Raw genomic sequence first — 18512 nt, forward strand, 5'->3', positions numbered from 1 at the left:
TAGGATCTTCAGATAATCCTTTCAGCATGGGGTTGGAGGGCAGAGAGAAGAGACTGTTTAGGTACCAGAAATCTATTTACATTTGGTATAGAAGCTAGAGTAGGAAACAGAAAATTGACACTCTATTTGAAATTATGGTTACCAGGCAGACTTGCTGTGTAAAGCATTTAATGAAGGCATCAGAGTCTACAGTTAAGAGAAATTCTTTAAACCACAGAGCTGAAAGTTATGCCTTAGATAAAGACCATTATTTGTGCTCTATTTCTGTTTCAACACACTGCAAAATTCAGGAGAACATGGAAAATTTGCAATGCAAACTATTTTTTGCAAATTTTGTTTAAAAACCCAGATAACTTCTCTCCAAGATCAGTTGTTCTCTTGACTCGGGCTGGAAAAAAAAAAAAAAAAAAAAAAAAACCACAAAGAAAAAAGAAAACCACACCCACAAACAAGCAGCACATTACCTTATATATTATTTTTGCAGCTTCATTCAGAATAGAAGGTTTCCAGTTTTCATTTGTGGTCTAAAAATTCAAAATTATAGAAGTCATTCTGTGTATCCTATTGAACACATTTCTAGTTTTATCCTATACTTGTGCTACTTGATTACAGTAGCACAAGTCTCTAGACTGCATATACCAAAGTCAAAACTCCACACAAAATCTGTCAGTTTGTTTTGATTTTCAATGCGTGTCCTACCCATAAAATCCTTATGTAAGGAAAACAGGGTTTAGCCAAATTTTCTTCCCCCTTTTCTCAATATATCACATTCTTTATCATCAGGATGTTAGTCCTAATTTATTTCTGACACCTGGAAATAACCTGCCCTATGGAAGTAAACATACTCAGTTGTAAAGTTGCTCAATCACCTCCCCTTCTGCTTGCACAAACTTCAAATAGAATTTGCATGAATTTGCTTTCAGCTGTATGCATGATTTCATTATCTCTACTCCAAAGAACAATAAATCAAAGAATGGTAAATCAAAAACTTAGGAACACATATGCACACAGACATTACCAGTAAACTGAGCTCTCCCAATGTCATTCCCAAGGAAATCGGGCACTGTGGATCTGTGATCTACAAAAACAGAAAAATAACAGCTATGTACTGCTCTTGCTGCAAACAAGAGGTGTATTATTGAATTGAAGTTGACTGAAATCCTGACTTGTTTTGAGGATCTCTCTCTGATGAATCATTCTAGCTGAAGCATTCTTGGAACCTCCCAAGTTGGGACTAACTAATATGTCTGTAGTGTAAAGACCTGGGACCTGAGCTGAAAACTTCCTTTTTAATTCTTTCCTGTGTGGAGACTTCAGAAGTTAAGAATGACAGTACACCTCAGTAAACTGTATCATTTTATAGCTTTCATTCCTCCCACCTTTTTTAATACAATGTCTCTGAAAATAGTCCCAAAATAGGTTTGAGAAATACTCTCTCTATATCCAATGTTTTCCTTTTACATTCCATTATACCTAATTATTATTATTTATAAATTTATCGTTTCCCTAAAGGAAGATGGAAACAGGCTAGAGTAATACTAGTTTCATTCACATAAACCTTCTCATTTAGCAGTTCAGTGTTTTCAACTATCTGCTTTCCAATTCATTCATAACTCCATCAGCGGAGTGTATCCAGGACACTGAAAAACTCTGTACATCAACTGCACACACTAATATATGACAAACTGCCACCACTCACATTCAGTGAGCAAAATATTTCGGGTTTTCAGTCCTAGCTGAGATATTTTGTTTGAAGAGATGCAGAAGAAATGACAGCAACCTTTTCAAGGTGACAAGTAATGGTTTCTTTCTATGGACTAGACAGTCACAACAACAGTGGAGTTCAATCTAAAATGAAGACAGTATGTTCCAGATACTTACATCATCTTCATATTTAATATGAATCCCTGTGATTTTGACTTGCACATTTTTTATAACTTGAGTCGCAAGCTTTTCTAAGAAAGTATCTTTCTTCTCTTCCTTCGGTTTGTCTAAAACGATAATTTTAATAAGTCAGCATTCAGTGGAAGCATCTTCACCTATACCAACATACATTTATTGTTTGCTCTAACATTTAATACTTAAGTGTTCCATTATTTAGATTACAAATGTGCATTTCTCCCTTTTCTTTATATTCATGACTCAGCTATATGCGCACAACACACCATGAGAAAACGTATGGCTAAGTTTCAGTCAAAACAGCCTAGCTTACAGCAAGTTCTTGATTAATATACTTCTCCCCTCTCATCCCAAGATAAAAGCTTCTCTCTTCAAGAGAGAATTAACTAGGGGTTTCAACACGCAAATTGATAGGACTGTGTAATTTAGCACCAAATACTCTTCAAGAACCAGGTGAACATGATGCTTGCACAGGAAGAGACCAGTCCATTACAGCCTTTCATACAACACTCCCTGAGAAAGTTAAAAAGCAGTCACACCATCAGTGAAAACAAATAGTTACTCTGAAATACTCCATTTCTTCTATACCAGATTTACACTGTGACTACTAAAGCTAGGTCAGTATTGGACACTTTGCTATGCCATGTAGTGATTCATGAACTTAGGCTGAACAAGATAGAGTAGTAGAAGCTGCATATCTAGAGAATTTCAGCATCCCACACAAGATGAATGTACAAGTGTAATATTTACAATCCCTCATTCTTCAATGACATAACTCTAAAAATATTATCTCAGACTGAAATATGGCTAGATGAGATGCTTGACCTGTAGCTCTCTCAATACAGGCTACCTTGTTTTGCCCAGCATCCACCTTACAGAGTGGCTATCCCAGTGTACGCCACTAATCAGCCTACCAAGCTCCTACGTTTTCATTGGAAATTCTACAGACGGCTCACACTGAAGAAACAGTCATGGCTATCCAAATAGAAATAAGGGCTACAGGTTTTGACTGAACTTAGAGTTGCACTCCAAGTTTGACTTCTCAGCTTACTTTAACCATTTGTAACTTTTTCTATATGCAGTGCGTGCTGAACATCACAGATACAACTTTGTACATCTTGCTATAAAGATAAGGAATTCTTAGGTTTTTTTTAAGCTCTAAGAGAGACTCAGGCAACTCCTTAAAAATGAAAGGACTTTGGTACTAAACGTGATGTAACACTATTTTAGCATTTGATTTCAAGCAGAGAGTTAGAAACTCATAACAAAACCATTATACCACTTTACATGTAACTCACATTTCCTCCTATTAATCATTTTCTCACAACTCCCACTCCCCGTTAACAGAAACCAACAAAATACTGATTAAAAAAAAAAAAGAAAATAAAAAAGGCAGAAGTGCTTATCAAAGTTTCATGACCTTCAAGAACACACAGACAACTCCTTAACATTTTTCCAGCCAGATGCAGCTAGCAGCAGCCATAGAAGTAGGGTGCTTGGTTGCATGGTTTAGTTGATTAGGTGGTGGTGGATGATAGGTTGGACACGATGATCTTGAAGGTCTCTTCCAACCTGGTTTATTTTATTCTATTCTAACAAAGCTTATCTAGGGTCCCCACAAAGTTTTTACTCTATGTCTGGGCTGCCAAGATCAAACATGCAACAATACAACTACATGGGATCTGGCAACCTGTTCTTAATCACATGCTCATACCAAAGTCCTGCACAGTTTAGTACTTATGGACAAAGATTATCCTCCTGGGGAAAAACATCTATATCATTGCTTTAAAGTATCAGTCAAAACACTATGCCAGTTATTTAGAACAGAAGCTAAAACATGCTTAAAAAGACTGTTCACTGCTATATCATCTGTACAGTATCAGATTTACTTTACATGGCTGTTACTGGAACATTATATAAATTAGACAAACAGACATCTCTTCCCCATGCAGTTTTTCCAACAGCCACAGTTAGGTGCCACTCATCAGCCTACCGAATGTATACGTTTTGGTTGGAAATGCTACAGATAACTGCTTGTTTCTTCAACTTGCACTACCTAAATAGAGAGAAATAAGAACTCTCTTCAGAGAATGAATATATAACAAAAGAGCCTCCTGAAACTTTCCTCCTGTTGGAAAGAGGGGATGTAAGAAAAAAAAGTATCTGTGGATGCCCATCTAAGACTAAGAAAAACTAACTGAAACATAAACCAAAACAAGTATTTATAGAAGTTAAAAGCTATCTCTTTTACCCACCTTTTGAGTGATCATGACTTTTAAAGGGTCTCTTAAAATGCTTTTTATACTTTTTACGCTTACGTCCTTTTTCAGTGAAAGCTTTTTTTGGGGAAAAGGATAAAATTCCTGTTAGCAAAGCAGAAATGTTAGAAAGCAGAAGAAGACATAGAAGACAGCAGAAAGTTTAGTTGGTTTTAAAGCAGAACAGATTAGTAAGATCTCACTAAAAGCTTTTAAAGTATTTCAGATCTGTTAAGGAAGCAGCTACTTCTCATAGCACAGAATCTTATTTTTCATAATTTACATATATCTAAACTCACTTTCAATGAAGCAACTGAAGCCTTGCCTCTTTTTCATTGTGGGTTTTTTTGTTTTGGTGGGCTTGAAGGGTTTGGTTTTTTCAGATGTCATTGAAGCTCAAGGCCCAAGTAGACTAAGCAGACAGTAAAACATTTGACAAAGTATCCAAATTTCTGTGGGATTAATTGTCCCACCAACTGTTAGGTTAAGGCATATACTACAACTACCTTCAGTTCAATATATTTCTTATGTAACATCTCTAGAATTTGAGGAATTGCAAATAATCACCAGGTTTCTCAGCAAGCATATACTCAGATGTCTTCATGAGTGCACTGCATAACCTAATTCCAGATCAGTGATACACAAGAGAGCTAAAAACAGAGCCACAACTGCTTATCAGAAACTGTGGTAAGCAATTTTTTTCTGTAATCCAGGTGTTTGGGTTTTTTCCTGTTTGTTTTTTTTGTTGTTGTTGTTTGATTGTTTTTTTTGTTTTTAGTTAGTTACTTCAAAGACGTAATTGCCACAACCGAACAGTTAATATACGTATGGGGGTGGCAGGGGGAAGAAATAAAAAAACCCATAGATGTTTAAATCCAGAAGAAGCTTCTATCATACAAGGTCGTAACTTGCAGGTTAAGATCTTTGAGGTGTACATGGAAACCCCCAAAAGCACTTTGAAATAAGATTCTTGTGCTAATCAACAGTACGGTAAGAAGGTGATGTGAAAGATCAATAGAAGTATCTGCAGAAGGGGCATACAAAAACCATGACTCTTTAAAAGCTTCGTATGACATTAAGTTCTACTATCTACACACAAATTATGACCCACACAATCACAACCATTTCATGAATTAAAATTCCACATTTCTCAGGAACACCAATTTGCTGAGTTGCATTGTTTCTTTCCGTTCTCTGGACAGACAGAGTAAAAGAACTTAGCAGTAGGGTTGCCTGTACATAAGTTTAAGAGGTTGTAGCATAAGAGGGGTCTACCTCATTACAGCAAGGAGGAGAGAAATGCAACAGTGTGCTTAACTATGGGGAACAACTTTATTTTTATGTAACTTGCGGGCCTGTTCAAACAAAGGCAGAGAAAGGACCTGCCAGGATTTCAACCTGTCTTGCAGGTAAGGTGATCACCCCACCATCAAATAACAAAAAGGCAAAACTATGCTAACAAAGCTTCCTTTTTTATAATTCCTTTTAACAGTAGAAGTCACCTTCTATAAAAGATTTTTAAAAGACTGCTTCCTTTACTTAGTATTGAGTTTGCAATTCCCAGGCTTCCACTCCCATGTATGACATAACTATGGCAATATGATTTTCCTTTAGATTACCCACATGCTTTACTATGGAGAGACTAAATGTATAACTTTAAGCTCATTTTAAACCTGCACTCAGATAAATGCCCACTAAGTAATTTTGGCTAAGGACGAAATTTCTGACAATCTGGTTTATAGAGAGAAAAAAGTACAGCAAGTACAACATAGTAACAGTTCCTTTGACCTTCAGTGGAAACTGTGTCCTTGCCTAACCTGACAGCAGTCCAAATAAAGACACCAAAAGACGATGTGTTAAAACTACAGAAGAACGTTATCAGCATTTTGTAACATTTGAGCTCAACATGGCTGAGGGAAACCTTTCCAAATGGGCTGAACAGCTATTCAATTAAGAAAAGGCCTAGTCATTTCAAGTTTCCACTTGAATCATTCAAATAATATTTCTAGAACCACCAATACGTGGATGCTTACCAAACAAGTGTTGTTCATCATTTGGCAGCTGTGGGAAGTGTTTTTTAAAATGTAAGCTGCATGCCCATCAAACACATGCAAAATGGAACTAACCATGCATACCCACCAGGCTTGGGGTCCTTGTAAATCAGACTCTCCAACCCATACAAGGAATCCTGTGAATGAGTGCCTTGGTCCACATGGCAGCAAATAACCAAAAATAATACATTTTGTTTAGAAGAAGAAAATCAGCTCCTGATTTAATTTCAAGTGTAGAAAACTCATATGACAATACTATTCCCATTAAATATCTGACAGCCAGAGTGATCTAGGGAAATTATGCAACTTTGATTTACTTACAACCAGCAAAATAAGAGAGCTGCAAACTTTGGTCTCCACATACTGACAGATTTTAATAGTTTAGAAAACAGAAAAGAAACAGAATTGTGGAATATCTGGGGTTTAAAAGAACCTTTAAAGTTTACCCAGTCCAAGCCCACCCTGCAGCTAGCAGGGACATCTTTAATTGGATCAGCTTGCTCCAAGCCTCATTCAACCTGACCTTAAATGTTTCCATTATCTATCATCTATCCAGGCAACCTGTGCCAGCATTTCACCACCCTCATTGTAAAACACTTTTCCCTTGTATCTAGTCTGAATCTACTCTCTTTTAGTTTAAAATTATTATCCCTTAGTCTTATCACTAAAAGGACTTGTTTTTTCAGCTTGTCATTACTTGCACATCACTCTATGCTAACCACACAGTGACATCACTATTTTGCTCAATATTAGAATATGATGTCTAAAACAAAATATTGCTAGAACAGCTTATGCTAAAAGACTCTTAAAAGAACGTATGAAATCAAGAGAGGTATTAAAAGTAAATATGACTGAGAATTCTGGAACCCTGTTAACTTTCTATTCAATATACTGCCTAGATTTTTACCAGGTCACTTGTGCTCTTAAAAGCCTACAGAAAGAACAGAATTCCATAGAAGTTTATGGTGCAGTAAAGCACCATAGGCCCTAAGACTTATGTACCCAGAAAAAAAAACAGAAATCTCTTTGTACAAGAATGATACAGGTCCTCCCAAGTATGATACTCTAGTACAAGATCAGAAACACAAATAACTACCACTGAGCTATGATCACAGAATCACAGTATGTCAAGTTGGGAAACATCCAGAAGGACCACGGTGCAGTATGACTGACAAGATAAAGTTTAAAACAATCCATTTTGAATGTTCCTCTAGCTTTCCCTTAACAAGTCTGAGAGTTTAAAACTGCGTAACATACATATCATTCTAGTTATTGTAGTTCTTCATACAAGACATTGAGCCACATATTTATATGCTTTTTCTTTTTTTCTTTCCAAAAGCCTTACAAATGCTGGAGATGCAGTAAGTTTCTTTGGAGGAAAAAAAAACAAACACACAAACCACCAACCAACCACCCCACAGCTGTCTCAGGTGTGCAGACTCACTCTTAATTCTATGAAGTTCCAGAACTGAAATTTCTCAAGCAGTGTCCATCACATTAAATTCTTCTTGGTATAATATCACTTCATCCCACTGCTAGTGGTACAAAGAACAAAGCCTCAAATACTGCTGGTTTACAACCAAGCCCTACATAACCTTTGTACTTAAACCTCTAAGAATATTCCTTTGCCCCAGTATTTATTAATGGCCATAAAATTCATTCACATTGGTTGTCTTAGTTCTTGTAACAGTTTTTGGCATACTGAAGGCAAGAAATGAAGCGAGGCTTCTTCCTTCACCTTTGGAAAAAAGGGGAGATATCCCAGGAAGAGTTTAAGGATGTTACTAGGTCATGCAGAAAAAAATTAGAGAGGCAAAAGCCTATTTAGAGCTTACACTGGCCACTGCTGTAAAGGAGAATAAAAAATGTTTCTATATATATATTAATGGCAAAAGAAGAGGCAAGGACAATCTCCACTCTTTATTGGATGTAGGGGGGAATACAGTAACAAAAGATGAGGAAAAGGCAAAGGTACTTAACACCTTCTTTGTCTCAATCTTCAATAGTGGGACAGGTTGTCTTCACAAAAAGTGGCTTCCTGAACTGGCAGATGGAGCCAGGGACCACTATAGTTGCCTTGTAATCCAGGAGGAAGCAGGAAGGGACCTGCTGAGACACTTGCACCCCACAAGTCCATGAGACCAGATGGGATCCATCCTAGGGTGCTGAGAGAGCTGGCAGATAAGCTCGCCAAGCCACTCTCCATCATTTATCAACAGTCCTGGCTCACTGGAGAGGTCCCTGATGACTAGAAGCTGGCCAATGTGATGCTCATCCACAAGAAAGGCTGGAAGAAGGAACCAGGAAATTACAGACCTGTCAGCCTGACCTCAGTGCCAGGCAAGGTTATGGAACAGGTCATCTTCAGTGCAATCGCACAGCACTTACAGGATGGCCAAGAGATCAGGCACAGCCAGCGTGGATTTAGGAGGGCAGGTTCTGCCTGACCAACCTGATCTCCTTCTGTGATCAGGTGACCCACCTGGTGAATGGTGGGAAGGCTGTGGATGTAGTCTACCTGGATGTCACCAAGGTCTTTGACACTGTCTGCCACAACAAACTCGGCAAGGCTGGCAGCTCATGGCTTGGACAGATTCACTCTGAAATGGGTCAAGAACCGGCTGGAGGGCCGAGCCCAGAGAGTGGTGGTGAATGGTGCCACATCCAGTTGGCAGCCAGGCACTAGTGGTGAACCTCAGGGAATTAGTTATGGGCCATTATGATCCTGTTCAATATCTTTATTGATGATTTGGATGAGGGGATTGAGTCCATCATCAGTAAGTTTGCAGATGACACCAAGTTAGGAGCAGGAGTCAATCTGTTGGAGGGCAGGAGGGCAGAAGGACCTTGACAGGCTGGACAGGTGGGCAGAGACCAATGGGATGAGATTTAACAAGGCTAAATGCTGGGTTCTACACCTTGGCCACAACAACCCCAAGTAGTGATATAGGCTGGGGACAGAGTGGCTGGAGAGCAGCCAGGCAGAAAGAGTAGAGGGTGCTGGTAGATAGTAGGCTGAACATGAGCCAGCAGTGTGCCCAGGAGGCCAGGAGAGCCAATGCCATCCTGACCTGTATCAGGAATAGTGTGGCCAGGAGGACAAGGGAGGTTATTCTTCCCCTGTACTCAGCATTTGTCAGGCCACACCTTGAGTACTATGTCCGGTTCTGGACCCCTCAATTCAAGAGAGATGCTGAGGTACTGGAACATGTCCAGAGAAGGGTGATGAAACTGGTGAGGGGCCTGGAATACAAGCCCTATGAGGAGAGGCTGAGGGAGCTGGGGTGGTTTAGCCTGGAGAAGAGGAGGCTCAGGGGAGACATTATTGCTCTCTACAACTACCTGAAGGGTGGTTGTAGCCAGGTGGGGGTCGGTCTGTTCTCCCAGGCAACCAGCAATGGAAAAAGGGGACACAGTCTCAAGCTGTGCCAGGGGAGGTCCAGGCTGGATATTAGAAGTTCTTCACAGAGAGAGTGATCTGCCATTGGAATGGGCTGCGCAGGGAGATGGTGGAGTCGCCGTCCCTGGAGATCTTCAAGAAAAGACTGGATGAGGCACTTAGTGCCATGGTCCAGTTGAGTGGATAGGGCTGGGTGATAGGTCAGACTGGATGATCTTGGAGGTCTCTTCCAGCCTGGTGGATTCTATGATTCTAGGAAATGGATTGCCTGATTGCCATTTCAAGGAAATGGCAAGAGTACATCTGAAACAAGCAAAATAGCAACAAGGCAGTAGAGAGTTCTCTATGGGGACAGTTAAGCAAGCAACGAGTCTACAATAAAAGCACCTTTTTCCAAGCCTAAGCATCATTTCATTTTCAGTAACTTTTCCAAGGTAAATGACATGCAGCATTTACAGGTGTCCTAGAGAAGCATCTTCACCATTATACCACTCAACAAACAGGTCTCACTTCAGTCAAAAACTTCAGTTAATAGCTTTTTTCCCTACCATGGACACTTGGTTCTGAACTTGACTTCTGCACAAACAAGCCTAATCTATAGCATAGTTTTACTGAAAGTATTTTTTATGGGGAATAAAAATACCGAACAAAAACCCACAAAGCCTAAATCAAGTTAACTGGACTGAAATGACCAATTATTTTAACCTTGAATCAAAAGCTTAAACACTTTCAATGATCAAAAGCATAAATAAAGTCTCCTATGCTCAAGTTCAATTGCTTCCTTGTGTCATGCATTATTTCCTGATCAGGAGAGTTTCATTTCTCAAACCAGTAAAAACGCAGTACATCATGAAAGGACAGCAGAAACTGAGAAGGAACCACTAGTATTGAAGTTAAAGTTTACAAACCTTACCACTCTCCTTAAAGCTTCCTTTAATCAAAGGACTACCTGTCATGCACACCTCTAAACCACTGTTGAATATCTATTACTGAAGCTCTAAAGCAAGGTAACATTTGCCTCGTGCAACACCATTTTCCTTTGGTCCTGTTACCCTAAAGCTTTAAGAGGAAAAATAAAAACCAAAAAAGACAAAGACATACCAGATTATCAAATTCTCATTTCCAGTTGAACCTGAATGGATAATCAAATGCTAAACAAAACAAGCAACATATCTTTCAAGCTTTAGAGGAAAATACTCCAGTACAGTCAGTCAGACACTTAAAAAAAACCCGCCAAAATGCATTAGGCCCTATTTTGTGACTGACTTGTTTTTTCATAGCACAGTCAAACTCTCAAATTCCAGTGGAGGTATAATATTAATTCAGTACCTTTTTCTGCTGCTTTCTGCAAGGCTTCCTCAATTCTTGCCAGTTCCTTTTGTTTATTATCCTGCAAGTATTTTTCTTCCTTCTCTGCATCATATTTAATGCCTGTAAACCAAGTTGGGACAGTTTTAATCCTGAATGTCAAGTTGCATATATGTATAATCAAGCAATGCACACCATATTAAGCATTATGCTGCAAAACACCTTGCTTGACATAAAGGTTGTTCCAGGTTTAATTGCTGAAAGCTGCAACCAGCCTCTGAAATGGCTATTTTTACACAGTAAGACACAGAAGGACCATTCCAACATTTAGGTATTACTTGACAGAAGAATCTTTCCATTTGGACCATTAAGCACGGTCTGTGTGGTATAATGCAGAGTTCTAAGCTGCACATATATTTGACACTCTAGAAACTTCCAAGTTTTCTTACTGTATCAGAGGTTCTGATTTCTGAAAGGGGGAAACCACAGTTCCAATGGAATTACTACTTTTGATTGACACAAGTTAAAAACAGATGAACTGCACCATGCAGCTGCTAAAAGATCTAAACCATGCCAGAAAAGCAGACTCAGGATAAGAACACTTCAGAGGAAATCTGACTGTTGAGTTGAACTTGAAATGGACAGAGCCAAAGATTTCCATAAAACCAACAGGTGTGGTTTTCTCCTACCATTCTTCCACTAACTTGGTAGCATTTGTCCAGAAATTTCCCTGAGGGACAAAATGTAAAAATGGCAGCTTACTACTTGCTATTAGCTCTTCATTTACATGGTACCCTTAGACATTCTTCTTTTCCCATATTTAACTGAGTTGTTGATAAGTTTACATACTTGCTCCAGGAACTATTAGAAGATACAAGCCTTCCAGAGTTGCAACAACTGCCTCTCCATAGAGATTCTTCCAAGGAATCTTCAGAGTGAGTTTATCTAGACAAAGCAGATTAAGACAAAAGTCTACACTGTGCTTACTTCAAACATCTCCAGCATCAGAGTATTAGCCCTAAACCTTGATGTCTAAACACCTTAGAAGGTAAGGATAAAGCATATGAGACTAACATTTTACAAAGCCCTTGAAATGATAAAATACATGCAGAGAAAATATATTTAAGGAAGAAGATGCAGTTTGAGTCAGAAGGCTTCAGATCAAAACCTGAGATCAGGAGTGTAGTTCAGCTCACTGGGATGAACATGATTTTCTCTGGGAAGCAGAGAAGAAGAAAACACACTTGTCTCCAACAATTGTTTCATGTGAAAAAAAGCAATGCTGGCCACTAAGGAAAGGAATTCTTAAAAAAAAAAAAAGGTACATAGTTGCTGAACCCTTGGCATCTTTGTCAGTTTCAGGAGTCCTATTTAAATTCTTTGTATCTCTATCTATCCTTTAGAGAGCCATGCATATTCTGCCTATATCAAACAGCTCCCTTGATCATGCATGTATCTGGGAAGAACCTCTCAGACACGTTCTTCATAGCAGCCTGTGAAGTTACACAAACAGGACTTGCCAGAAAACATTTTATGATTTATCCACTGCAGTCACATTAGACTTCTGTGGCAGTCTCAACAGCAAATGCAATCATAGGGGATCATTTTAGAAAGCTTGATAAAAGAAATTCAAATGCATGACTGGCCTTAAGGGATTTTAACACTCACAGTGACACAAAACCAGCAAAAACACATGCCACACACAAAACACCTTACCTATCTGACCAACTTTTATCCTAAAAGGTACATCCAGTTCACTCTGTAAAGAAAAAAAGTATTAAACAGATCCATGTATTTTAAAGATAAGCTGTGGTATAGAGCAAAATTATTATCTTGACTTATGTTAAAACTCTTTTTCCAAAACTGAACTTCTAGAACAGAAATAGTTCTTCATATGACAGAGGTTTCATTAATTCACAATATTCACACAAACTCAGGAATCCATAAATACAGTTAGGCTTGTAGAAAGCCTTAAAACAAAGTATTTGCATACCTTTGGCAATTCTCCCCTTTAAGTAGAAAAATGCCTCACTCCAATGGTTACTAAAACATAATACTTTATACAAGAATTAATTTTACATTTTTATTCATTTGCTACATAGATCCTTTCTTTTTGATAATAACAATAAGTATTTACAAACATACAAAAAGTCTCACTAATGATGCTGAAAAATTCTCTGCAAAATGCCTGACAAACATCAAGAACAAGATTCATAAAGATGAGTAACAAGTTACAAGGGAACAATTATTACCATCAACTAAAACTTCACAGAGTATCTCTCCTAGATAATGTACAGCAAACCCAGGAATATAACCACAGGAATACTAAAGATAGTCCATGTTTATATAAGTAAAGAGGAGAAGGAAAAAATTAAGAGGAGAAGTTAAAAAATAAGTTAAAACAGCAAGATTCCAAAACTGCTCCATTTCAGTATTCTTTTCAAATAATTTAAGCAGAATTCAAAGACCTGAAGTCTTACTCTCAAAGATTACAAAAAGCAAATCAATCTTCCCAAATGAGATGGATATTAACCACTTCTCTCTTCTGTTTTTATGTTTCATAGTTTCAGTAGTATGTTTATTTCAGTTTTTGGCTCCATGAAGAGCAGAAGTGTCTGCTAAGAGCAGTCATGTAGAATACCAGCAACTAAACACGCCTCATTTAATGCTGCATTTATGACCCCCAACTGAATTCTGCAGTGGACTAGCTCTGTGTGGCCTGCTGAAAGGACAAAACCATGAGTCTGAGCTTGAAAATTTAGTTTTCAGGAGAAGGAGACACTAGAAATGTTTTAAAGATGTTGAATAAAGACAACAGATTAACACAAATTAAAAGCCATGAGAGTACTGCAGTTTGATATTAAAGTGAAAATTGTTTACTTAAAACACTTCCAGATTCTAACTTAGAAGAAACAGGCAGTACTAGGTTTGAAGATGTCAATTTGTATCCAGTTGGTCACAACTCTTAGCAAGAAGCTCAGAGTGCAAGCCTTTTGATGGCAACAACTGGTAATATGAGAAACATTACAAGTTGCTAAAAATCTTAGGCCAATTAGTCACAATTATTTTTTTATTATGATTGACAAAGAGAATCCAGAATAAAAGAGAAATCCCTCAATAAATTAATTAGAATTTTTTTAATACAAGTTTTTAACAAAGTAATAAAGGCTCATTAATAGGAACTGCCCCATTGTAATCCCATATTTTTATAGCTGAAGTCACACAAAACAAAATCTCAAAAGGTGAAAGCATGTATTGGTCTCTAATATATTTTGGGAGGAAAAAATGTTTATTTTCTCAGGGAGACAAAGAATTACTTTGCAAATAATTATGAGCTAATTTTACTTTAGAAATCTTACATTAGTCTTCTGAAGTTGACCTTGCACATGATGAAGCCTAAGTTTTAGCTGAGGTCTAAAAAAACTTCCATTGTAATGAAATGCTCTTTTACTGTGAGCAAGAAAAAATAAAATGTTCTCAGTAAGCAAATAGTTAAATATTGGAACTGTAAAGTAGGCAGAAGCACCCTTGAATTTGTCTTATCTCCCTCTGTCAGCTCTGTCAGCCACATATGTGACTGTGGATTTTTTTAAGTCTGAACTGCTAGAAATGTAGTCAACCTTGCTGTCATCATGAAAGACATGACTTTGAAAAAACAGATAAGACCTTCTTCCTTCCTTTGTAACTACTAGATTAAAAAGATACCTGTATCAAGAGTTTTAAAGTAGAGTTATCAGGAATGAATGGAACGGACGGGTAAATATGAAACTTCAGAATAATGAAGATAAACCAGCCATAAAAATCAAGCATGTTTTCAACTCACAGAAGAGAGTTCGAGACTCTTTTCCAGACAAGAATATGGGTACTTTCTTGGGTTTCATTCACTCTGTCATTAGTATTTTAGAAGGAGCAGATTGGATCATTTGGATAACTATATTTACTTTCTGGGTGTACACATCTTAATGTCTGACAATTTTAATAAGCATCAATTTACATAGAAAGCTTCAATCTTATCAGTTAATGTAGAAGCATGAACTTTTCTCCCTTCATCCCCACACCAGAAACTGAGAAAGGAACCAGTGTCTTTCATAAGACTTCAATTAGATCAATCAATCTGCAGAACTCAGGCCTTGAAAATCCACCTATTCAATCAAAGCTGGGGGTGGGGGTGGGGTGGTGGAACACACAAGCCTATGCAAACCTATTAGATCTACTAAACCATTCAGAAACATACAAACATGTGAGTGGATATACAAGTAAAGAAAAAATTCCACAACTTAATAGAATTATGATTATACAGTAGCACTCACAGTAGAAATTAAATCCTTTATGTTCTACTGGATGGCCAAAATCGTAACAGAAACACAGAAATAACTTGTCTAAAGTTTTATCATTTCGAGCTTCAAATACCAGAACAGCCCTATAGGTATGCATGAATAAAACACTGGGAAATTTACTTTAAAATCTCTGTTGACAACTTGGACATTATTTTTCCCTTCTGAAGGAACACACTTACCTTTCCAACAACAGACTCTTTTTTTTTTACCCTGTTCCCATAACACAAGCAGAATCAGAAGCAGTTAACCAAGGATTTGTTTCTGATAACCAATCGAGGTGATTTACTGTGCAACGTGAGACTACAGTAATACATTATCCTATGACAATTTTTAGATACATAACAAGTTCAAAACTATTAGAATACTCACTAATGCATTCTCCTTTATCTGCAAATTGTCAAGTGCCACATTACCTATTCAGAAGAAAAGGAAGTACAGAATAAGGGACTTGAACTATTATGTAAATGAGAACAAGGAACACTCCTACAACCCTCCCAAGCACACACGGTTAAAATCTGAAAACCTTACTCCAGTTACAGAATAGTATAATAAATGTGGGGTTGTTTTTAAGAGTCATTAAATATTGGTTATTCAAAAATTCATGGTGGAAGAAATGACAGAAATATCACCAATTTAGATGTCTGCATGTTTCTACTCTCCTAAATGTACTTACAGTAAGAAGAAATCTTTCTTATTATTTGTTATGAATGATAATTACACCTCTTTCAAAGTAGGGTAGACTAGGCAAATTGTACCTTGTTTTGATGAGTTTTACATAGCAGAAAAATCATGAACCACAGAGCCACAAAAATGCATGCTTGTCTTCACAAGTGCATTAATTTTTCCTGACACAAGCAACATAAGATTTCCAGAAGGAACACTGGCACACAGAATTACACCTGAGAAAAGCACAAGTAAGATACCTCTTTATGATTTAATGCTAGAATTCTCAGAGCTATATGCTCTTTTTAATAATTCATAGATTTTAAAATACTACCATGGCTGGAAGGAAAGTAAGATGATGAGAAAAGCCTCATTTCATATATATGGAGGGCACCTAAAAAGGCCAGCCTTCTCTAGATAATACTTCAGATGGGTGTTTTGCATGCCTAACTGCATGTTTGATTCTATTCACTGAGAGCAAGTGAAAGGGTGAAGGTGAGCTCCCTCCTCTCTTCCTGGGGCCGCCATGCATGAGCCACCCCACACTCCAGTGTGCGGCTGACAGACCCAAGAGCACATTCACGCTTCCACACAGTATATTCCCAAGAAAGAGAAGAAAGAAAATGGTGTGGTTTTCTGCTTGCCGATGGTTGCCTGCCTCAGAGCACTCAGAGGCGAGGGACGTGTGCTCACGCTGTACCTCAGCCTCTTGGCACAGCTGCCCCAGCTGGGAAGCTACTCAAGTACCCAAGCCCAGACGGAGTCCCTAACGTTGCTTTCTCCCCACGCAACTCGGTGTCCTGTAACTGCATATGACTCTCACCCACCTTCTCCACAGGATGACCCCGACCCTCACAGCCGCTCACAGCCCAAGCCTCCGGCCGCCACCTCGGGGAGCCGCAGACTCACAGACCGACCCGACTGCCCGACCCTCCCTAGGAGGGAGGGAAGAAGGGAGGAACAGGGGGAGAGGGGCCATGGGCCACGGGCACAGCGACCGACAGTCCGTCACGGGGAGTCACGGCCACAGAGTGACCAACCGTCTCTCTCAAGGGACCGACGGCTCCTCACGGTGGGAAAGGGGAAGAGGAGGTAGGGCCGCGACCACAGACTGACCGACGGTATGTCACGGAGGGCCACAGCTCCGCAGCTCGTCCTCTCCTCACAGAGAACCTCAAACCCACAGACCGACCGCCCCTCAGAGGAGACCGCGGCTTCACAGCCCACCAATCCCTCACGGGAGAACCACAGACAGAGAGACTCCCCGACACGATACGAGGAAGCGCCCGGCGACAGCCCCGTAGCGCTGCGGCGAAATAGGGAAGGGGCTCCTTACCCCCCCAAATGCCCAGCTTGAGCTGAGACTTGTTCAGGTTCTCCACATAGTCGCCCAGGAAGCGGTTCAGCAGATCCGCCACGACCGACTCCAGCACCATGGCGGAGGCGTACCCCACCGCACGCCCGCCGCGGCCCACCAGCAAGGGAGGGGAGTACGGAGCAGAGCAAGGGGCGGCGGGGCGCGGCGTAAACCAGCGCCGGGAGCGGCTCCAGCAGTCAGGTGACGGGGGTGGGGGCGTGGCGCGGCCCAGCGCCTGCCAGGCTGGCGAGGCGGCGGGGAAGGGAGGTGTTGGCGCGTTCGCTGAGGGTTTGAGGAGTCTGTGGTGTATACCCCAAGCATCAACTGCCCCATGGGCGCGTTTCCCGAGGCCAGAGCCCAGGCAGGGGAGCTGGGCTAGGAAAGCCCGGGCTGGGCGAGCTGGAGGCGCCTCACAGCCGCGGTGGTGAACGCGCGCGTGGCGGCGGCGGGAAGGGAAAGGCGCTTAGGCAGGCGGCGCTCCCTGGCGGTGTGGCAGTGTAGTTCCGTGGTACCCCAGTGCCCCGTGCAGCTTTCGGCGGGAAGCGCCTGAGGCACGGCCTAGCGCCTTGTGTGCAGGCGCTGGGCCTCGCTGCGGCAGTGCCGGCGGCCCTGGTCAGCTAGCATACGTGCGCATGACGAATGTCGCCTCCAGGGTGGACACCTGCGCCGCTTCAGCTGGGATTAGACGGAAGTTGGCTTGTGTTTAACGTTCATAAGAAAACTCATTTATCTTAATCTACCTATTCGAGTGACATGAAAACTGAAAGAGGAAAGGAACACAAGAATATCGATGGTAAAATTAAGATTATTTAGAGTTACTAGTACTGCAAGAGCAGTGAAACTGCAGGTAGCAATGTTAACACAAGTTCTAAATCTCCAGAGGACTATCTCATAACGTTCTTCATGGAAAACCAGCACCTTGGAGCTCAAAATTACACATTCAGTCTAAAAATGCGTAACAGAGAAAGGAAATATTACCAGTGAAGATGATCAGGCTGAACAGGGTGAGACATACTGCTTTAAGCATCATACAAATACATTGCAGAACTCGGTGCAAGACAATGTTACAAAATCACAAACAGTTTAAGGAAAATAAAATTAAGGAAAGGTCCATCAGCAACTGTTACCCCTCTGATTCTGTTGCAGCCTAGAGAACGTTACAAAACCACAAATAGTTTAATTAAGCAAGGAAAAGTCCATCAGTGACTGTTGCCCCTCTATTACAGCCTATATTGCTGT

The 18512-nt window shown here is 40.0% G+C and overlaps 1 protein-coding gene across 1 annotated transcript in view; it reads right to left on the reverse strand.

Annotated features, from left to right (window-relative positions):
* Positions 1-17384, reverse strand: part of VPS13C (vacuolar protein sorting 13 homolog C) — an 86488-nt gene extending 69104 nt beyond the window's left edge. Inside the window, exons 1-10 of the mRNA XM_054169190.1 lie at positions 17253-17384; positions 15623-15666; positions 12633-12675; positions 11766-11861; positions 10938-11039; positions 6297-6359; positions 4155-4235; positions 1882-1991; positions 1019-1078; positions 465-524 (exon numbers count right to left, since the gene is read on the reverse strand). Of these exons, the coding sequence (XP_054025165.1) occupies positions 465-524; positions 1019-1078; positions 1882-1991; positions 4155-4235; positions 6297-6359; positions 10938-11039; positions 11766-11861; positions 12633-12675; positions 15623-15666; positions 17253-17352 (759 nt within the window). The 5' untranslated portion in view covers positions 17353-17384. The remainder of the gene's footprint in view (positions 1-464; positions 525-1018; positions 1079-1881; positions 1992-4154; positions 4236-6296; positions 6360-10937; positions 11040-11765; positions 11862-12632; positions 12676-15622; positions 15667-17252) is intronic.
* Between the last annotated feature and the right edge of the window lie 1128 nt (positions 17385-18512).

The sequence above is a fragment of the Dryobates pubescens genome, chromosome 17, assembly GCF_014839835.1.
Source record: "Dryobates pubescens isolate bDryPub1 chromosome 17, bDryPub1.pri, whole genome shotgun sequence".
Classification (NCBI taxonomy): domain Eukaryota; kingdom Metazoa; phylum Chordata; class Aves; order Piciformes; family Picidae; genus Dryobates; species Dryobates pubescens.